This window comes from Otolemur garnettii, unplaced genomic scaffold (assembly GCF_000181295.1).
Source record: "Otolemur garnettii isolate 467f Iridium unplaced genomic scaffold, OtoGar3 scaffold00226, whole genome shotgun sequence".
NCBI lineage: Eukaryota > Metazoa > Chordata > Mammalia > Primates > Galagidae > Otolemur > Otolemur garnettii.
In genome coordinates this window covers 920,064-938,604 of record NW_003852621.1, presented here as the reverse complement: position 1 = coordinate 938,604, position 18,541 = coordinate 920,064, and the positions used below count along the sequence as shown (strand labels likewise).

At 55.6% G+C, this 18,541-nt stretch overlaps 1 protein-coding gene across 1 annotated transcript in view; it reads left to right on the top strand.

Moving 5' to 3' along the window:
- Nucleotides 1–80: 80 nt before the first annotated feature.
- The window catches only part of LPCAT1 (lysophosphatidylcholine acyltransferase 1), a 53,955-nt gene continuing 35,494 nt past the window's right edge, over nucleotides 81–18,541 (top strand). The window contains exons 1-2 of the mRNA XM_003802016.2: nucleotides 81–215; nucleotides 17,961–18,103. Coding sequence (XP_003802064.1) covers nucleotides 81–215; nucleotides 17,961–18,103 — 278 coding nt within the window. The remainder of the gene's footprint in view (nucleotides 216–17,960; nucleotides 18,104–18,541) is intronic.

The following is an 18,541-nucleotide window of genomic DNA, read 5'->3' as shown; positions in this document are numbered from 1 at the left end:
CGCCCCCCGGCCCGGCCCCGCTCCGCGCCCCCACTCAGCGCCCGGCCCGCCCGGCTACCCTACGGCTGGGCCGCGCGGCCATGAGGCTGCGGGGATGCGGTCCCCGGGCCGCCCCCGCCTCCGGCGTAGGGGCCGGCGACGCTCGGCGGCTGGCGCCCCCGGGCCGGAACCCCTTCGTGCACGAGCTGCGCCTCAGCGCCCTGCAGAAGGCCCAGGTGGGTGCCCTCGCGACGCTCGGCGCCCGCCGCCCGGAGGCCGGCCCCGGACGGGGCGGGATGCGCGGTGGAGGAAAGGGCTGGGGAGAGGGGTCGGGCGCGGCCCAGCCCGGCCCTACGAGCGGCGGTCCCTTCCCCGGGGCCACCCTGCAGCCCGCCGCGGACCGCAGTCCCCACACTTCTCTGGCGCCCACCGCCCGCGCCAGATCCCAGCTCCTCACCCCCTCTCTCTGGGTCACCGCATCTTGGACCTGGCCCTCACCTCCTTTCTCCAGATCCCTGCACCCCAGTTCCGCACCCCGAACTCGGCCCCACACCCCGATCGCATACTCTGAGCCGGGCCCCACATCCTTTTTTCTGGATCCGGCCACCCTGATCTCGATCCCACCCAGAGCCCGGACCGGCTTCCCGGGTCCCCGCGCCCGTTCCCGGTCCTAGGTACCGACCGTCGCAGGCCCCGCGCTGCCCGTGGGTAGCCTCGGAGCCAGGGGCGGTTCAACGGGCGGGAGGCTGACTTTGTCACTTGAGAAGCCTCCAATGCGGGGATTTCACTGATCATCTGAGTCAGTGCCAGAAACAGCGGGGTGCAGGGGGTGAGGGTCCCTTGGAGATGGGAGGGGTTCCACCTCTGTATTTGCAGTGGTTTTCGGGACTGTGCGCATTATTCCTGCTTTGGGTGACGCTCCTTTGGGGGTTAGTCTGTGACCAGAATCAACTTTACACGCCTAGGTGCCCACGTGGGAGGGAGCACTTTGCTGTTGGCTTAGATTCCAGTTTGGGAGGGTGGGGAGTGGTTCCGGTCTGTGAGATCACTGGCAAGGGGGGCTTTTTCTGACTTAAGCACCATGCACAGAAGTGGGCCGTTTGTGGGCTCCTGTAGTTGCAGTTTATGGGAGCGTGTTTCCTGCTGTGAGACAACTTCTTTTAGGGGCTGAGAATTTTAGTTACAGGTCCGTGGGAAGAACATGAGCAGAAGACTGAGAATACCACAGTGCCATCCGTCCTGGGGACACATAGGGCAAGGTTGTCCCTAAACAGGAGCCTGGGCCTGGTCCCCTGTCTCTGTGGCAGAGTTAGGATCAACTCTTGGCAGGGGCAGCTCTGCCAGGAGCCCCCTCTGCAGCACCCATCCACACACACAGCACCATCACTAAGTGGGCATGGGGTGCTTCTCCACCGTGGGCACCTGGATGCGTTCCTGATGCCTGTGTGTGGTGTCCGAGCCCTCTTCCAGTCTGTCACCCACACCAGCCTGGTACCCTGTCCCCTAACTCCAGCTGGTTCAGACTGCCTCTCTGGTCATCTCCTGTCCCGTCACTCCCCCCTTAGGTCTTGGGTGAAACATCAGGTGGGCCCCTTCCTCCTTCAGGTCCCTTGAGGACACCTCTGTGTATAATCACAGCCTCACAGGGGCCAGGTCTTTTCTGCCCAAAGTGTCCCCACTGCCCTTCCCTGCAGGAAGCAAGGCAGAGACTCACGTGGGCTGGGACCATATGGCAGCACAGAGTCAGAATGCCCAGCCGGGGGCCTTTCTGCCCCAGGAGCTCAGGGTGGCAACTCTCCCCAGATGTTCTCTGGGAGAGGGTCACTGAGAGGCTACAGGTCACATGATTTGGGACTTGGTGGCTTTCTTCCTCAGGCTGTTCTCAGAAAGGACTCTCAGGCTGAGAGCCTGGTATTGGGTTTTGGCAGCTCCTGGATGAGGAAAGTAACAGGTGGGGAAGTTGTAGCCTCCCTTAAAGGGAGGGATACTTTGTATGCACCTTGTTGCTTATTTGGGAGTCCTAGTCAGAGTAATTGTGTGCACTTGTAACAAAATGTTACAGCTCAGATGTTTACAATGTGTGGCCAGGGATATAGTTTGTAAAGGCTCTCAAAGTTCCCCCCTGCAGAACCTTGCTCCCTGTGCTTTTCAACAAGGATTGCTTTGCAAAGCTTTTACTTTTATGTGCTATATCATCAGAAGTTTCTAGAGTATGAAATAGCCTGTCTTTCATAGCAAAGCTGCTTCTCCAAATAAAGGAAGAAATGGGTACTGTGGTGACTGAACACTCACCTACTGAATTCTGAGTTGAGATGAACGGTGAGTGCCCATGCTTACTTGTGAGCATTCAGAGGGCTGCCACGTGTCCTCGGATTATGCCATGTGCGGTCACCTCCTCCTCTGGCCCATCCATCTGTCATTAACTGCAGACTTAATGAGGAGCTTAAGCATCTCTTTGGACAGGAAACAGCAGGTTAGGATCTGAAAAGATGTTTCGAAATCATTGAGGTTTATGAGACCCCCTGGCTGATGCACTCATACAGGCTTATGTACAGAGCCATGAGTAGAGTGACACTGGGTCCTGGTGATGTCAGCTCAAGTGCTTCATAGTCACATGTCAATTTGTTGCTTTTGGAATCATGAAGTGGTTTTCTGCCACCAGGGTTTTGCGGTACTTCCCTTGGAATCGTGGGTATGAGTACGTCCCACCCAGCTGTGTGTGCTTCGCCTGTTTCTGAAGTCCCTGCTGCTCAGAACCAGAGTCAGTGGGAATGTACTTCCTGGAAAGTGGAGCCGAGTTCCCAGTGGCACTGCAGGCTCCTGGCAGGGGCAGCCTCTGTGCACCCTGCTGCCCAGGTTAAGCCACAGAGAGGATTATGACAAGGTCTGCACCCAGGACAGAGTTTACCCCTCCCTGCATGGCAGCCCTGCTTGGAATTTAACCAAAACTTAGCCATTGTTTTCTGCAAGTTTTTGTCCAAATGCTTGAGTTTAAAAAAAAAAAAAATTAGAAGCAAGACTCCCATCTCTTGGCCTCACTTGTGGGTCAGGCATGGCCATGCTGGCGCAGGGAGCCAGTCTCAGCCCTGGGTGCCCCACCCCAGTACACATGTGCAGGGAGGGCAGCTTTTCAAGCTTCCCTGAACCTCAGGTATCTGGATGCCCTGCCCAGGCTCTAATAGTGAACAGTTCTGTGGACAGCACTGCACAGCTGCGTGGATGGATGGGGCTGCCCCTGGCACTTATAGGGAACAGATCCTGCAGTGAGTATGGCTCCATCACACCATGGTGGAGCTCTGCTGGAGGGCATGTGTCCTTCAGGAGGGGAGGGATGCCTAAGACCTGTCCCCCATAGACACCTGGAAGGCCCTGAGGCAGGCAGCACACCCATGGCCCTGGCCACCTTCTAACATCCTGGGTGTTTGTGGCCCAGGAGAGGGCTAGACCAGTGCCCTCACCCCTGATCACTGCCTGTGCAGCCCTGGGAGGCCATTGGGAAGCAAGTAAGGCCTTGCCATGATGTTGAGGCCGAGTGCTGTGCCATCCCCAATGCCCCGGGCTGTGTGTACTGGCTTGGGGCAGATGTCTGCCCCACCCCTCTAGAGCCCTGACCTTAGGGAATTGGTTTCCTCTAAGTCACCCAGAGTGTCCCTGTAATCCTGTCTGCTTCCTGCATGGACACACACATAAAGCTTAGTTGTGGTTAACCTTGAAAAGTGGGAAGGGGAATTTAAGGTTGCAAACACTTTTATTTTTCATTTTTTATAGCCATCTGTCCTCAAATGTGGATTTTTAACATGAGTGTATGTGTGTACACACATGTAAGTGTACACAGAGTTTTGTTTTATAACTGACTGAACAAAGCAGTCGGTTTTATGCAGAAACCTGTCATTATGGCACAAAGTGTGTCTTAAACTAACATTGAACCTTTGAAATTAAATTATTAAATGTACTCATCTGAATGTCCTTCCACTAATGCTCTGCTCTGATAAAGTGTCTACCCTGAGTCCTCACTGCTCTTCCCGTGCTGGTTTCCAAGGCCAAGTGGCAGCCGGGCCCCAGGAGCCCTGCCGCTGCCCTGCTGGTTGGTGCCCATGTCACCACTCAGGGTGGCTGCAGTGTGCTCTCTCAGCACTCTCGGTTTTGACCCTTCATCTGGGGAGTGCTCATAAGTGTGCATGCAGGTGTCTTCATGCCAGAGAACATCTTGTTTGGATGCCTGCGGGCACTGCTTGCAGTCCGACTGGTGTGCCCAGGGTGAGAGTTGGGGAGCACTCAGAAATGGGTATGCAGGTGTCTTCATGCCAGACATCTTGTTTGGACGCCTGCAGGCACTGCTTGCAGTCCGACTGGTGTGCCCAGGCTGAGAGCTGTCGGACGTGTCCTGCAGGCTCCTCTTTCTCTGCTGCATTTTTTTCATGGATGTTCCATCTTCAGGCCTCTTGGTGGAAGCCAAACACCACCTCTTCTGCAGAGCATTGGCTGGACACACCCTTCATCTCCCCCCTGGAACACTGGCCCCTGCTCCAGCCTGTGTTTCCTGTGGTCAGGAGTGGGTGGGCTACAAGCCACACTCTCAGTGTGGGGTGGGAGCCCCAAGTTGTCCATCAGCCCCAGGCCCACATCCACGTCAGTTTGTAGAGCCTTTACCACTGATGTTACTGGCCAAGCCAGGCCCTCCCGCTCTCTGCTCCCACTTCACACTGGAGCCCAAACTTCTCACTGAAAGCAACTCCACCCTCACACTCTGTAAGAGGCTGCACAGAGCCGTTCCTCTATGAACTACAGTCTTTAGAAAATCTCAAGCTGTTATCTTTACCTGCTTCCTTTTCGTTTAAATATTTTCTGTCTATCAGATGTTTTTTGCAATTTAATTATCTCTTTCTCATATCAAAATTCAGGGGCTCTGTGCCTGAGACAGTGGCTGCTGGAGCACCTCACCATGAGGGCTGGGTGCAGGCGGGGCTGTGCCTTGGGGCAGAGTGCCCTCCGGTGCTGGGAGCTGTGCCTGCTGGGCAGCCACCACACCCTTCCGGGGTTTGCGTCTGGGAAGGTGCCACGGGCTTTCCTGTTTGGGTGTAGCTGGCTGGAGCATCTATGTGAGATTTTCCACAGTCACCTGTCTACAAAGGCGTCCTCGCCCCACCTGCCTCACAGGCCCCAGGAGGGGCTTTCAGCCACTCTGCCCCCTCCCAGACACAGCCCAGATGAAAGTGTCCTGGGAATGGGCAGGGGCAGCAGTCGCTCCCCACCCAGCCTGCCGGGGGTCCCCCATTTTAGCATCCCCAAGTTAGTGCCGCTAACTTTCCTGCCATCTCCTAAAGCTACACTCTGGGGGTGAGTTATCTTGAAGATGAGCCCTGTGGGAAAGCACAGGCCTGGAGGTCACATCACTTCCTAATGTGACCAGTGTTTGTCCTGCTCAAGCCGAGTCACTTTACAGCATACTGCCTTTTAGTGTGATAAGAATAATTAATGTGGTTTTAGCTTTCTCAGCCACATTCCGGCACCGTGAGCTTCCACATCTCAAATGCTGTTCTTGCACTCACGCTGTCCACTTCCAACTTCCCTTGGCACGGTGCCCCCGCTCTCCGTGGCATTTGGTGGGCCCCCAAGTTCCTGCCAGGAACCATGCTGGACAGAGGAGATGGCTGTGGCCCAACCTGGAACCACGCTGCAGGGACATTCTGGCACCTGGGGGCAAGGCCATTGCAAAGCCTGGATTTTACCCTTGAAAGTCATGTCCTTCTGAGAGCCAAAGAAGTGAGTTACTTTTCCTAAGAAAGTAATTCACCACATGCAAGCCTTTTTTAAAAAGTGAAACAAAACATCTGCCATTTTAAATATTTCAAACCCACAGTCACAAAGCCAGGCTTAGCTGTCTCGGGCAGCCTCCCAGGGCCATGTCTGTGGCCTCAGTGCCTCTGAGACAGCAGGAATGCCACTGGGCTAGGTGAGGTTCAGGTCAGGCCAGGGGTCACCTTTAATATTTGAGCCCATTTGCTCTTCCTGGCTACCCCAGGAGAAGGTCACTGTCCCTATGTGCAGAGCAATCACAGAATCCAGCTGTCTTGGCAGAGAGTCTTTCTCACTGATAGTGTGAGGGGCTGATCACTTCATGCTGTATGAATTGTCGCTGTGACATACCCATGGGGTCCCAAGCTCAGCACATCCCAAACTACACCTGTCCCATCCCCTACACACCAGGCTGTCTTTGTCATGGTGGTCACTAACCTCCGATACCACCCAGTGCCTGCAGCCAGTGGCAGAGTTCACCAGGAGAATGGGAGCCCTGCCTCCCCCAGCCCAGAGAGGTTGAGCCATTTCTGCCTCTCCCCAGGTGGCTGCCCTGCCACCAGCATGCCCTCCTACTCTGTCCCTGCAGCAGGGATGCAGGATGTCCTGGGGCTCTGGCAGCTGGGGACCAAGCCAGAATGTGGATTGGATGCATTTGCTGGATGGACTCAGGATGGTGGGAGGGAGGGGCCCCTGCAGCTGGGCATGGGCGAGTCAGGATGCTCTGGGGTGCTCCCTCTGTCTGTAGGGGGTACAGGGCTGGCCCTAGGCTGTCTGCAGCTGGTGGAGTCTGATGACCCAGGATATGCTTGGGGGCTTCCCAAGGCTGGGGAGCCTGGGACCACTGGGAAGGGGGTTTCAATACACTCAGCCGAAGCCCTGTTGACTTTCTGCAGATATTTGCTCAACAAGTGGGAGCAGCTGGACATGCCATAGATCTTGAATTTCAGGATTCCTTCCACTCTGACCACACAGAATGTGCCTGGAGATAAGAAGCTTCATTGGCCACAGAGCTAGAGAGGTCCATTTGGACCCTGCTGAGTGGGAGCAGTGCTGCTCAGGGTCTCTGGGGAGGCACATTCCTGGCAGGTGGGTGAGGGTCCAGTTGGGGCTGGCTGGTAGCCACGTTCCCCTCTGAGTGTCTTCCCTGCTCCTGGGACTGCAGCCTCCTGGGCCGTCCTGCACATGGGAGCGCAGTGCCCCAAATGCTCCCTTTCGAAGGAAATGTAATTACAGTCCCCCAACCCCTAGGTGGAAAGCCTGGAAGTAGGTCAGGTACAGCCAAGTGCTTGCAGCTTTCAGATGGATGTGAAGCCAGTGTCCGCTTTGGGAGCTGGGCCTCCTTCCCAGCCTAGACTCTTGTGTTTTGGGGGGCTTTCTGGTCCTGTCTCTCATCCATTCTCTTGAGCACCCACGTGAGCCTGGCCCTATCAGATGCTGGGCCCTCTGGAGTGCCAGGTGGAGGAAGGGCCACTGGCCTGTGGTGTGGATTGCTACAGAATTTCATGTTCAGAGCTCAGGGTTTAGGTAAGAACCATGGGGACCAGAGGGGCAGAGCTCTGAGGGCTCCCCAAACCTTGGGGAAGGAGATTTTTGTACAGAGGAGTGAGAAGAGCCCCAGGAGCAAGTGGGGAGGCCCTAGAGGGGGCCCCATGTGTGCTGCTGTCCATCATCTGAAGAGGGCTGGGCATCTGCTGTGGGGGCTTTTGAATGTACCTCCTCAGCATGCAGGCCTCTCCCCAGCTGGCAGCAGCCCCACCTTGCTCCCCACATTCCTTCAATCTGCTTAAACCCTGGATACCCACCTATGTTATCTCATGCTGGCTCTACCCACAGGGCCTGAGCCAGGTGGCACTGCGGCCCTGGTCATTCTCGTTTCTGACTGGATCCCTGTCACTCAGGCAGATTTCTGCTGGTGGGCAGGTACCCTGCTTTCTATCACACGCCTGGCAACATTCAGTTTCCAGCACCAATGTGTGAGCACCGAGCAGTTTGTCAGGCACTGCTCCCTGTGCCGGGGTCAGATTTGAGTAAGGGCTTTAGGGAGCCCACGGTCCTGACCACAGGGACCGCTGAGGTGGGGAAGACAGGAGGTCGATGTGCAGACCACAGCCTGGGCTGCAGGGGCATCAGGAATCTCCATTTCTAGTGCACAGAGTTCAAAGTCAAAGACACAGCACCCTGTGGGAACTCCAGCAAGCTCTCTCTTCTCCAGTGGCAGCGCAGTCCTTGACCCAGAGTCGGAGAGCTCCAGGACCCTCAACACCACTGGAGGTGCTGACACTGGGTGCTGAGGTGAGGAGGTGAGAAGGTATCTCCTGCTCTCTGGTCCTGTAGGCTGTGCCTCTGCCGGTCCACCCACCTGGTGGCTCCATCTCTTCTTGAGTAGACCCTGCCCTTTGAGGGCTGACCTCCACAGTGCAGACCATCCACAGTACCATCTTTGCTGCCACTCACAAGACTCCTATCCCAGACAGCTGCCCTGCAGCATGCTGTGCTGGCAGGTGAGCAGGACCCTAAGTGTAGTGTGGTCTTTGCCACCTGCCATCTCCCCATGAGATGCCTTGGCAGGGCCTGGCACCCCCAGGGAAACACACTGAGAAGCTCCAAGCTGCTGAGCTTAGGGCTGCGTGTTCCCACAGCACGGCACGGTCACCAGAGTGATGTGCCCACCTGACTGGCTTTGCTTGCTGAGGAGCAGGCAGAAGGTCCGGGCTCCTGGGAACTGGGAGACACAAGCCTTTCTGTGCAGGTGCGTGTCCTTGAGCTGCGGCTGGTGGGTGAGCTCCTCCTAGAGGGCTCAGGGCCTGGCCTCCCCACAGGTGCAGCCTGACCCCAGCCATGGAGATCTGTGGTCCCTGGCCATGCCTGCTGGAAGCAGTTCTGTGGCCAAGACAGGTAGAGTCCCCTGGCACAATGGCAAGGGCTGTGCCTCTTTCCCCTTCCTAGGCCCTCCTGGCCCTGGGAACCCTTCATTTACCTTCTCTGCTGTGCAGCAGGTCATGGCTCTTGCCCATTGCAGCACCAAGCCCTTCAGCTGGCACTGACTTGTCCCCCCCCCACCCCCCGCAGAGGCCCTGCTGTGAGGCTCTGCAGCTGTGTGGTCCCTGATGAGTAGACTGTGCTTGTCACCTTGAGGGCAACACTTCCTAGTATAGGGCTACCCCAGCCCAGAGTGGCTGTGATCCCATAAAGGGCTGTTGAGCTGGTAAGATGCCCCTGAACTGGGGTATGCTGAAGATGGTAGACACAGTGGTCCAGCACCCTGCAAGCAGCATCACAGGTTCAGAGCAGAGCACTAAAAGTCACCCATCCTGCAAGTGAGATGCCTCCAGATGGGGTGATGTGTGCCGAGATTTCGGGTAAGGGCTGTGGAGTAGGACAACAGCAGCTGTGAGGAGTCGAGGCAAGGGGAGGGTTTGAGCAGACAGTAGCTGAGTTTCAGGAAAGCACGTTGGGAGGCCTGTCAGGCATGCAGGCCTGCGTCCTCCCACAGCTGCACAGTCGGTGGAAGGCTTCCTAGGATGGTGTGGCTGAGACCCAAGATCCGGGAGACAATCCATAGTCATGTTAGTGTAGAGACGACAGGTGAACCCACTGTGAATTTGGGCAAATATTTATGTTAATGGGCAAATCACACAGAAGTACAAATACCTAATAAACATAATGTTCTCCCTTCGGGGCTGGCCCCGGGGTGTGGGCCCGTTGGTGGTCTTGGCGGTGGGCCACGTGTGTGTGACAGGACGAGCTGACAGCAGTCTGTGGGGTCAGTGCCTTTGTTTCACTTTAGCCTTCAGTATTTTACTGTTGGAATTAATTGTGAACACGACTGCACCGTATTTGAATGCAGTGTTTGATTTGGACCAGAGGGTATTTCCTATTTGATAAAGGTGTTTGGTGACTGGGGAGAAATAGAGGAATGAGTTTTCTGAGGCTGATGTGCCCACTTGGGCCCCAAAGTGGCAACTTGCAGACTCTCCAGCCCTTGTGCAGCTGGCAGGGTTTCCTGATGACAGTGCCCAGGTGGCTGGGACACCTATGAGGACCTTTATGCTTTGCAAAGTTGATCTTTCTTTAAAAGGAAAAAAACATAATACTATGAGATGTGTCTTTGTTCCCCAGCCTGCTTCTCAGAGGCTGGCCCTTAGGTACGGAGTGCCTGGGGGCATTAGCAGTTCTGTTTCCAGATGTTGTCTACTCTGAATCAGGCTTCAGGAAACGGCTTGCTTTATACTTACTGGTGGGTCGCAGCAGTGCAGGTGCCACTTCCCCATGCGCAGTTGCCCTGCCTGGCTGTGACACCTGGGGCCCCTGTGCAGAGTCCCTCATCTCATCTCCTCAGTCCCTGGGAAGTCCTAGGTCCTCTTGGGGTGAGGCCAACCCCACAGTGACATTGAAAGGAGGCACAAGACCCAGCCCAGAAGCTGCCACTCCTGTCACTTCTGAATGAACCCTGGTTCGTAAGTGGAGTGTCACGTCCTGGGCTCCAGCTGGCCTGCTGTTACTCCTGGCTCATCCAGGGATCACATGGAGGAGCAAGTGAGTTTTGGGGACCCTGCTGCCCTGCAGGAGAGCAGTTGCGCTTAGTAGTCCCAGGCACAGAAAGCTAGAAGGCCGGTCTACCAGGTGCACTCGTAATTTTTTTGGAGGTACAGCCAACGGGAGTTGGGAGAGGCAAAGAGCTGTGACCCAGAGCATTTGTGGCCGGCCCTGAGGGACAGTAGCACTTGGCTGGGAAAGGAAGGCCAGAAGGGCATCTCTCCGTCTGGTGCCCTGTAGCAGGTGGTGCCTGCTGCTCCTGCCCACTGTACTGGGTTTCTCCCTGGGATGCCCCACCCCTGGCACTTCCCCTCAGGGGCCCATGAGGTGGCCCTTGGTGCCCCTGTCCTCATGGACACCCACAGGGCCAAGTACCCTGTCTGTCCTGCACACATCGGATCACAGGTGCTATGGGCACGATGTTGATGCCCCTTGCACTCACTGTGCTATAGCTGTTATTTCCACCCAGACCTTGCCCCAGTTATGATCTGTGCTGCACCAGCCATCCACATTCACATACTGCTCTGAACGTCTGATCCTTGGGAAATGCTCTGTCTAGACGGACAACATGAAGACACCAGCCCCTGGTCGTTTCTTAGCCTTTCTACTAATTGTCACCTTGGGATCTGACCCTGGTGCTCAGCGAAACTTGTGACTCCTCCCCCAACTGGCAAGTGGTGCCCATCACGCAGGTGACCTTCAATTATCCTGTCCCAGGGTGTACCCCAGGAAGCATCAGCTCTGCTGCCACCAGCAATGCCATAGCAGCCTCGCACTGTCCCATTCACCAGGGCCAGCACTCACAGGTCCCCCTTAGCCCCACCTGCCTCCCCAACCCAGTACAGAACCTGCTTCGTGGAGCTGGGTGGGATGCTGCATGCACATCTGTGCCAGGACATCCCAGGGCTCTTCTCCCAGAAATAGCCCTGTGGGGGAGGGGCGGCAGCCGTCAAAGGGAGACCCGAGTTGGGGGTCAGCAGACGCTTGAGGACTGCAGGGGACCAAGTGAATGAGGGGCCTGCCCAGTGCAGACACTGGAGTCTCCAACACAGTAGTAAGATGTGAAGGTCAGGCTGAGTTCAGAGAAACTCTCGAGTGAGGCCTGGACGGGTTGGAGCCATGGTTCATGGGCTGTCATGGGTGCCAGCCCAGGGCAGGGGCAGGGTTTGCCCCTGACAAGGACAGAAGGTGGGGACTTGGGTGGTGTGGGGGCTGTACCTGAGAGCAGCCGCCACCCGGAGTGGACACGGGACCAACGCACACTGGCCCAGAGCCCTGGGGGAGGCTCTCCAGGGTCAGGGAGAGTTGGTCCTTCTTGACCCTGGGTTGCCTGGGGGACCCAGACTAAGGACCACAGATTTTATGGAGATAGGAGGAAAGGGGCCATCTGGGTGTGCAGCCAGGGGATTTCCTGGGGGTCAGAGAGCCAGTGGGCAGTGTCAAGGCCCTGGCGGTGATGTGTGATCAGGGTTGGGGCCTGGCCCTGTCAGCTGGGAGAACAGCAGAGCCCTGCTCAGGGCAGTCAGCGTCTGTCCCCTGACCCTGCAGGTGGACCACACTAGAGGAGCTTGCACCAGCCTGGCACTTGAGTGATGGCCAGGGCCCAGGGTGGCCTTGGCAGAGACGAGGGGGTCAGAGAGCTGCTTCTTCCAGAAGCTTCTGGTTTGTTCTGTCCCTGCTGGGCCATCACCGTGTTCCTCCAGCCGGGCTCATGGCATGTGTGGCTGTCCCGAAAGTGTGTGAGGTGGTCGGGAACCACCTGCCTGAGGGCCGGTTCTTACAGGGAAGGTGACTGTACCTCGTTCCTCCTGAAGGGACCCCCAGAGGCCTCCTGGGGTGACATGGTGGCTGGGTGCATGTGAGTGTGTGTGGTGTGTGGCCTTGTGTGTGCCCACGATGCTTCTGATGCTCACAGGATGCCCCCACTCACGTGTCCCCTGCTTATCTTCCACACTCTCCACCCAGACCAAGAATCAGCTTTGCCAAGGAGCCCCCAGCCCCTCTGATGGGAAGGAGTGTCTGGGGCCCACAGCTGGAGCGGAGTTTTCCATGCAAGGGTCACTGCCCTGCAGGCTCCCAGGGTGCAGGGACACGCCATGAGCCCTGCCAGGCTGGAGAGGTAATGTGCCTCTGAGCAGTTGGCCCCTCAGGTGACTCAGGTGCTGCCAGTGTGGTGCCAACGCTCTTGGAGGTTAAGTTCCCTTCAGTGGGTGGTTTATAGTCAGCTCACATTCTTTCACTCGACCTCAGCCTTAAACATGGCTCCTCCTGGAGTGTGTTCTAACCCTCACTGACGGCTGACGAGGTGACCGCATTGTGTGCTCGACCTGGTACTCGGGGGTGATGGGGCTCCCATCCCTGCTGGCCCCCACTATCAGCTCTTGGCTCGGGAGAGCCAGCACTCAGCCTCAGCATCTGTGGGCCATTAATCCTCCCAGGTCCACATCACCCTCCCCAGTGTCTTGCCGCTTGAAGCCTCTGGCAAGTTGTCACCTGGAGTACAGCAGCGTTCTTGTGTCTGCCTCCCCCAGTCCAGCATCTGGCCCAAGATGTCTGGCCACTGTCCCAGCTCTCCTGGGCTGCCCTCCCTGTCCACTGCCTGCTCAGGGCTACAGCCCACCAAATGCCTAGCCTGAGGGTCTGGCAGGACAGCCTGCCTCTCTCTGGCTAACAGGATGTCCCACATGGGCCCAGAGATTGGGTCATGAGTGGAAGGCAGGACAGCTGGGAAGACACCTGGGTTCTTCACTCCAGTGTCAAGTTGCTATTGAGCACGGTGCCGGCCTTACTCTGGGCGAGGAGAATAGATACCTGCCCTCTCCCCAGGTTTCTCCCTGGCCTCCTGATGGGGGTTTTCTGGGCCTGCCTGCTTGCTCCTCTGGGTAGCAAAGGAAGGCACCAGATATAGCCTTGGGGAAGGAGCCCCTGCCTGGTGCCTCTGGTCAGAACACACTGTGGGTCTCCATCAAAACTGCCTGAAGACAGCATGGCCGGTCCCTGTGGATCAGAGGGTCTTTGTTTTGACTGTTTCCAGCCAGGATTTTCTAAGAGCATCCCTGCCACGGCACCTCCCTTATAGCTATCCCCACCAGAGCTGAGGAGCTTGGCTGTCATGGCTACCCAGCGTCTGACCTCTGCGGTGGCTCTGTATGCCTGCCTCTCCAGCTCAGCCAGTCTACACTAGGGTACAGGGGACAACAAATATGGGGACCCCAATGGTCAGGCCTGAGCCTGGACACAGGTGACAAAAGACAAGTAGACAGAAGGGACAGGAGTCACAGAAACTTCTGAAAGGAGCCGCAACAGGCCAAGTCCCATCCTCCTGGGGAGGGTTTCCAGCTCCTTGTTGGGCCAAGCCTCACAGAAAGTGAGCACACGGCCCAGCGATTGGGACCAGTGGGAGCTGTGAAGACACCTGGGTTCCTCACTGCAGAGCCGGCCACTCCCTCTCCACGTAGTCCACACAGCACCCCCAGCAGCACAGCTGTTTCCCCATCGTCCAGGCAGGGCCGGCACAGGTCCCCTAGGTATGGAGAGCTCTGTCCCTGTTTGGCATCTCTGCCCTCTGACTCCCCAGCCTTAAGTCAGAGTTTGTCGTTGGGGCTCCCCAGTCCCTGTCCCTTCTGCAGAACTCAGGACCCAGGAGCAGGGAGGAGGGACAGGTAAATCCACACCTAATGTTATCTGGGTGCTGGAGGACACTTACAACTTTGACTCAAACTATAAAAAAGCAATTCATGTAGCCAGAACACCTCATAATAGTCCAACATAAATAAAAATGAAGTGGGAAGCTACAAATGGGAAAAACACCCAGAATTTGAGATTGTGTGGTCCGAGACGCACTGCGAGTGGGCGCGCCGATGCCGCAGCTGAGGCTCACATGTGGCCGTGGGTCATCCCACATGGGATGGGCAAGGGAAGCCCAGGTGCTAGTTAGCCAGGTGTGAGCAGTGCACGCTCCTGCCTGGCTCCACTGTGCAGGTCTCCCCAGCACCTCCCTGATGTTTGGGGAGGGGGGCTGCCTCCCTGGGCCGCTTGGGGTTGCTTTCCCAGGGGGTGGCCCCCACATACATGGCTTGGGGCAGCTGGCAACCAGGTGCTCTTTGAGAAACGCCATGGGATACTGTTCTGTTATTCCATTGTTTGTGGTGGGAGCGGCCTTGGCCACAGAGGAGGTGTATGAAAGCACACCTGAGTGTGGATGCTCCCATAGCACAGCCTAAGCACCACCAACTCCGTAATTTTCTGTTAATATTCTTTTTTGTTTTTTTAAGACAGAGTCTCACTGTCATACTCAGTAGAGTGCCACAGCATCACAGCTCAGGGGTCCTCAAACTACGGCCCACAGGCCACATGCAGCCTGCTGAGGACATTTATCCGGCCTGCCAGGTGTTTTTGCCGCCTGTCCTGCTTAGCATCTGACTCGTCCCGGGACCCACAGTCTGGCCCTCCAACAGTCTGAGGGACAGTGAACTGGCCCCCTGTTTAAAAAGTTTGAAGACCCCTGCTAGCAACCTCTAACTCTTGGACTTAAGCAATTCTCTTGCCTCAGCCTCCCAAGTAGCAGAGACTACAGGCACCCGCCACAACTCCTGGCTATTTTTTGGTTATAGTTGTCATTGTTTGGCAGGCCCCAGGCCAGGTTTGAACCTGCCAGCTCCAGTGAATGTTGCTGGCATCCTAGCCGCTGAGCTACAAACGCCAAGCGTTCTATTAATATTCTTGGCCGCATCTGCATTCTGTCTGCCAGTGCAGGCACCAGGTTTTAAGAACAATTTAGGAGAGTGAGAAATAAACCTACCCAGTAACTTAATTTCTCTGCAAATTAGGAAGAGACAGCCAGCTGTCTGTTAATATTAATGGCAAAACCAGTATCTTGAGCCCTCAGAACGGGGTCTTCCGGCCGGGACCCTTGAATGGCTGAGGACAGCCCTGAGAGGTGCAACCATCGCCAAGGGTGGTGTGTTCAGGCTGCTGCTTCTGAGTCTGGGCCACCTGTGAAACAGCGTTGAAGGACAGAAGGGGCACCATGTTTAAAACTAAAATGTTAAAGGAAAGGCTGCCTTTTAAATTTGTGGGGTTAGAGGTGTGTTATAGATGTGAATAGTGGGAAAGGAGATCTTCTAGAAGTTGATCTGGGATTTTACCTCAATAAATTAAAAGGAAAAAATAATTTAAAAGAACATTAGGGTAAATTCAAAATAGAAAACTTGCAAGAGGCAAAAGTGGCATGATGAAATCGGTCAGAGAGAGCGTGAGCAATTCCCAGCTAGTTCTGTAAACAGATTTAAAAAATAGGTAAGTATCTGGTGACATAGGCTGAGAAGTGTCTTGGCAGGCACAAGTAACATTAGAATGAATCAGTAGATCAGCATGGATGTAAATTCTGGTAGAATGTGATAGGCTGAGAAGTGTCTTGGCAGGCACGAGTAACATTAGAATGAGTGCAGATCGGCATGGATGTAAATTCTAGTAGAATGTGATGGGCAACTCTACTCAGTTGTCTTGAAAACAGACTCAAGGAGAAATTTGCTAACAGGAGGGAAAATCTGACGGCTTTCAGAAAATATTTCCTTGTTGACAAGAACACTGAAATTAACCTAGGAAAAAATAGAAAATCTAGATGAACAGCAGTGTTAGAAGCTGGCAGCAGAGGTGCCCGCTGGTGGCGCAATGTCGTTTCCACATGAGGAAGCAGACAGGAAATAGTGTGTGAATCTTGCTTAAGAGCTGGTGAAGAGTCCACCCCAAATGCACATTAGCCAGCACACACAGCAAAGTGAAAAATAATAACAGGTGGCTTCGCAGTACTGTAAGCAGGAGTTTAGTGTTGGGAAACTGAGTTCAGTGTGGCCCGTTAATAGGTCAGGTGAGAGCACGCACTTGATTACCTCAACAGATGCAGGAAAGATATTTGATAAATCCAGCACCCATCTATGCGTTAAAGCAAAATACATCTCCTGGAGCATAGGGCCTGGACAGGTCCATCCTCACCAGAGAAGAACACACAGGGTCGGGAGGTCCTGTGGGAAGAAAGAGCAACCCTGACAGGGCAGGAAGGAGAGACTCGTCAGAGTCCATCACTCGCAGACCAATGTCCAGAATTGCACTGGACAGGCTGCCCGACATTTCAGGTGTGCAGAGTGTGGGCTGGTGTGTACTATGAGAAAATACCAGATGTCCCAGACAGCATGAAATATGTGAAGTATCTCATTAATTTTATATCCAGTATATGCTGAAATGGTGTTTCATATACTGGGTGAAATAAACTATGTGTTAGATGTCCTTACCTTTGTATTTCTTTAAATATGGCCACTAGAAAATTTAAAATTACACACGTGGTTACCTTGTATTTCTGTTGGGCTGTGTTCTCACTTGAGACCAAAGGAATCCACAGAAAACCCGAGTGGCCAGAGTGGAGGCCTCACACAGCAGGCAGCAAAAGTCACCGGCAGGCAGGCGTGGTCAGCAGACCCAGGACCTCCACCTGCCTTTCTTTTCTGACTCTGCCGAAAGCCTGCACCACAGGACATGTATTTGGCTACCACGTCCCTTCCCTGGGACACTTCTGATTCTGTGGTCTCCTCCCCTGGGGTCTGTCCTGGCTCCCACAGGGCCTGGCTGGGTCCCACATCTGCCTCCCCAAGGAGTCCCCACCTGCTTTGCACACACCCTCCCAGCCAGGACTGTGGTCTGTGTCTGACCCCACAGCCTCTCATGGCCCTGGCTTGGGCTCCCCTGTTGTCCTGGGTGCCAGGGCGTCTCAGGCCCCTTCTCCTGCCCAGGTCTTCCTTGGGCTGGAAGGAAGTCCCACCTTTGTTCCAGTGGGGAAGATGAGTCAGTTAGGCTTTCTCACCTGAAGGCCATGAGGTACCAGATTATTTTGAATGACTATGATCAAAGTGCAGGTACCTGTGATCTAAGTAATCGTCATTGGTGCTTGATTTGGACTCATTGTTCTGGCCAATATCTAAGGCTCCAAGACTTGCTGGGATGCGGGCTTGGGGTGGGTGAGGGAGACAAGCCTCTTATGCTCACTTGCCCACCCCTGCAAGCTGAATGAAGGTGGCTGTCCCCATGTCCCCCTGCTCTCTGGCCACCAGAGTGGATTAAAGAGCATGTCACAGCTGCCTTGGGCTCCTGTTTTTCTCGGGTCTGTCCAGGTCCCATGTGAACCTCCTCAGCCTCAACCCTTGGCACTGCAACTCCTCTTCTCTGTGGTCTGAGATGCAGTGAGTCTCACAAGCTCCAAACCAGCTACCTCACTGCTTTGCAGGTGGTGCTTGGGGCCATAGAAGCGTCCCCATGTCCACGCAAAGGGTTTCATAGGAAACTCATGCTGGGGGAGACTCAGTACTCAGACTCTGCATCCCAGGGAGAGGCTGCCCGGGGGTTACACTTTAAGGGTCAGAGCCGTCCTTGAATTTGCAGGAGAAAGCCTTGTATTGTTTTCAGCCACCCCTCAGTGGCTCCAGTGAGGAGGCAGCACACTGGTCAGCACTGGTCAGTTGTGTGCACCTGCAGCTCCCCCTACCCCGCCACTCCCCAGCTGGCCTCCCCAAGAGGTGTGGACAAGGACAGCTCTGTGTGAAGTTGAGCGGTAGCCGGACCGTGTGCCTCCAGCTAACATCCCTTTGTTCTCCCAGGTGGCTGTCATGATGCTAACGCTCTTCCCTGTCCGGCTGCTCTTGGCGGCCTTCATGATGCTGCTTGCCTGGCCCTTCGCGCTTGTCGCGTCTCTGGGATGTGCTGAAAAGGAGCCTGAACAGCCCCTGGCTTTGTGGCGGAGGTGAGTCACTCAGGAGATGGGGCTCTGTGGGGGACAGGGTGACACAGCCTACAGCCCTTGGTCTGCTCTCACTAGGCTCCTGTCTGTCTGCTTGGGGTCTGTCCATCTTCCCTTTTGAGCCCAGCATCCCACAGGCACTGCTGTCCCCTTCCTGCCGCCTCTCTGAAACTGGCTGGCCTAGCAGCAATGGCTCAGCCCTGCTGCGGCTCCAGTGTTTAGGTCCTCATGATGCAGTAACAGCTCAGCCCTGCTGGGGCTTCATAGTGTTTGGGACCTCTTGTCACAGCGACAGCTCAGCCCTGCTAAGGATCCAGAGTGTTTAGGTCCTTATGATGCAGTGTCTGCTCAGCCCTGCTGAGGCTCCAGAGTGTTTGGGTCCTCATGACACAGCAATAGCTCAGCCCTGCTGAGGCTCCAGAGTGTTTGGGTCCTCATGAC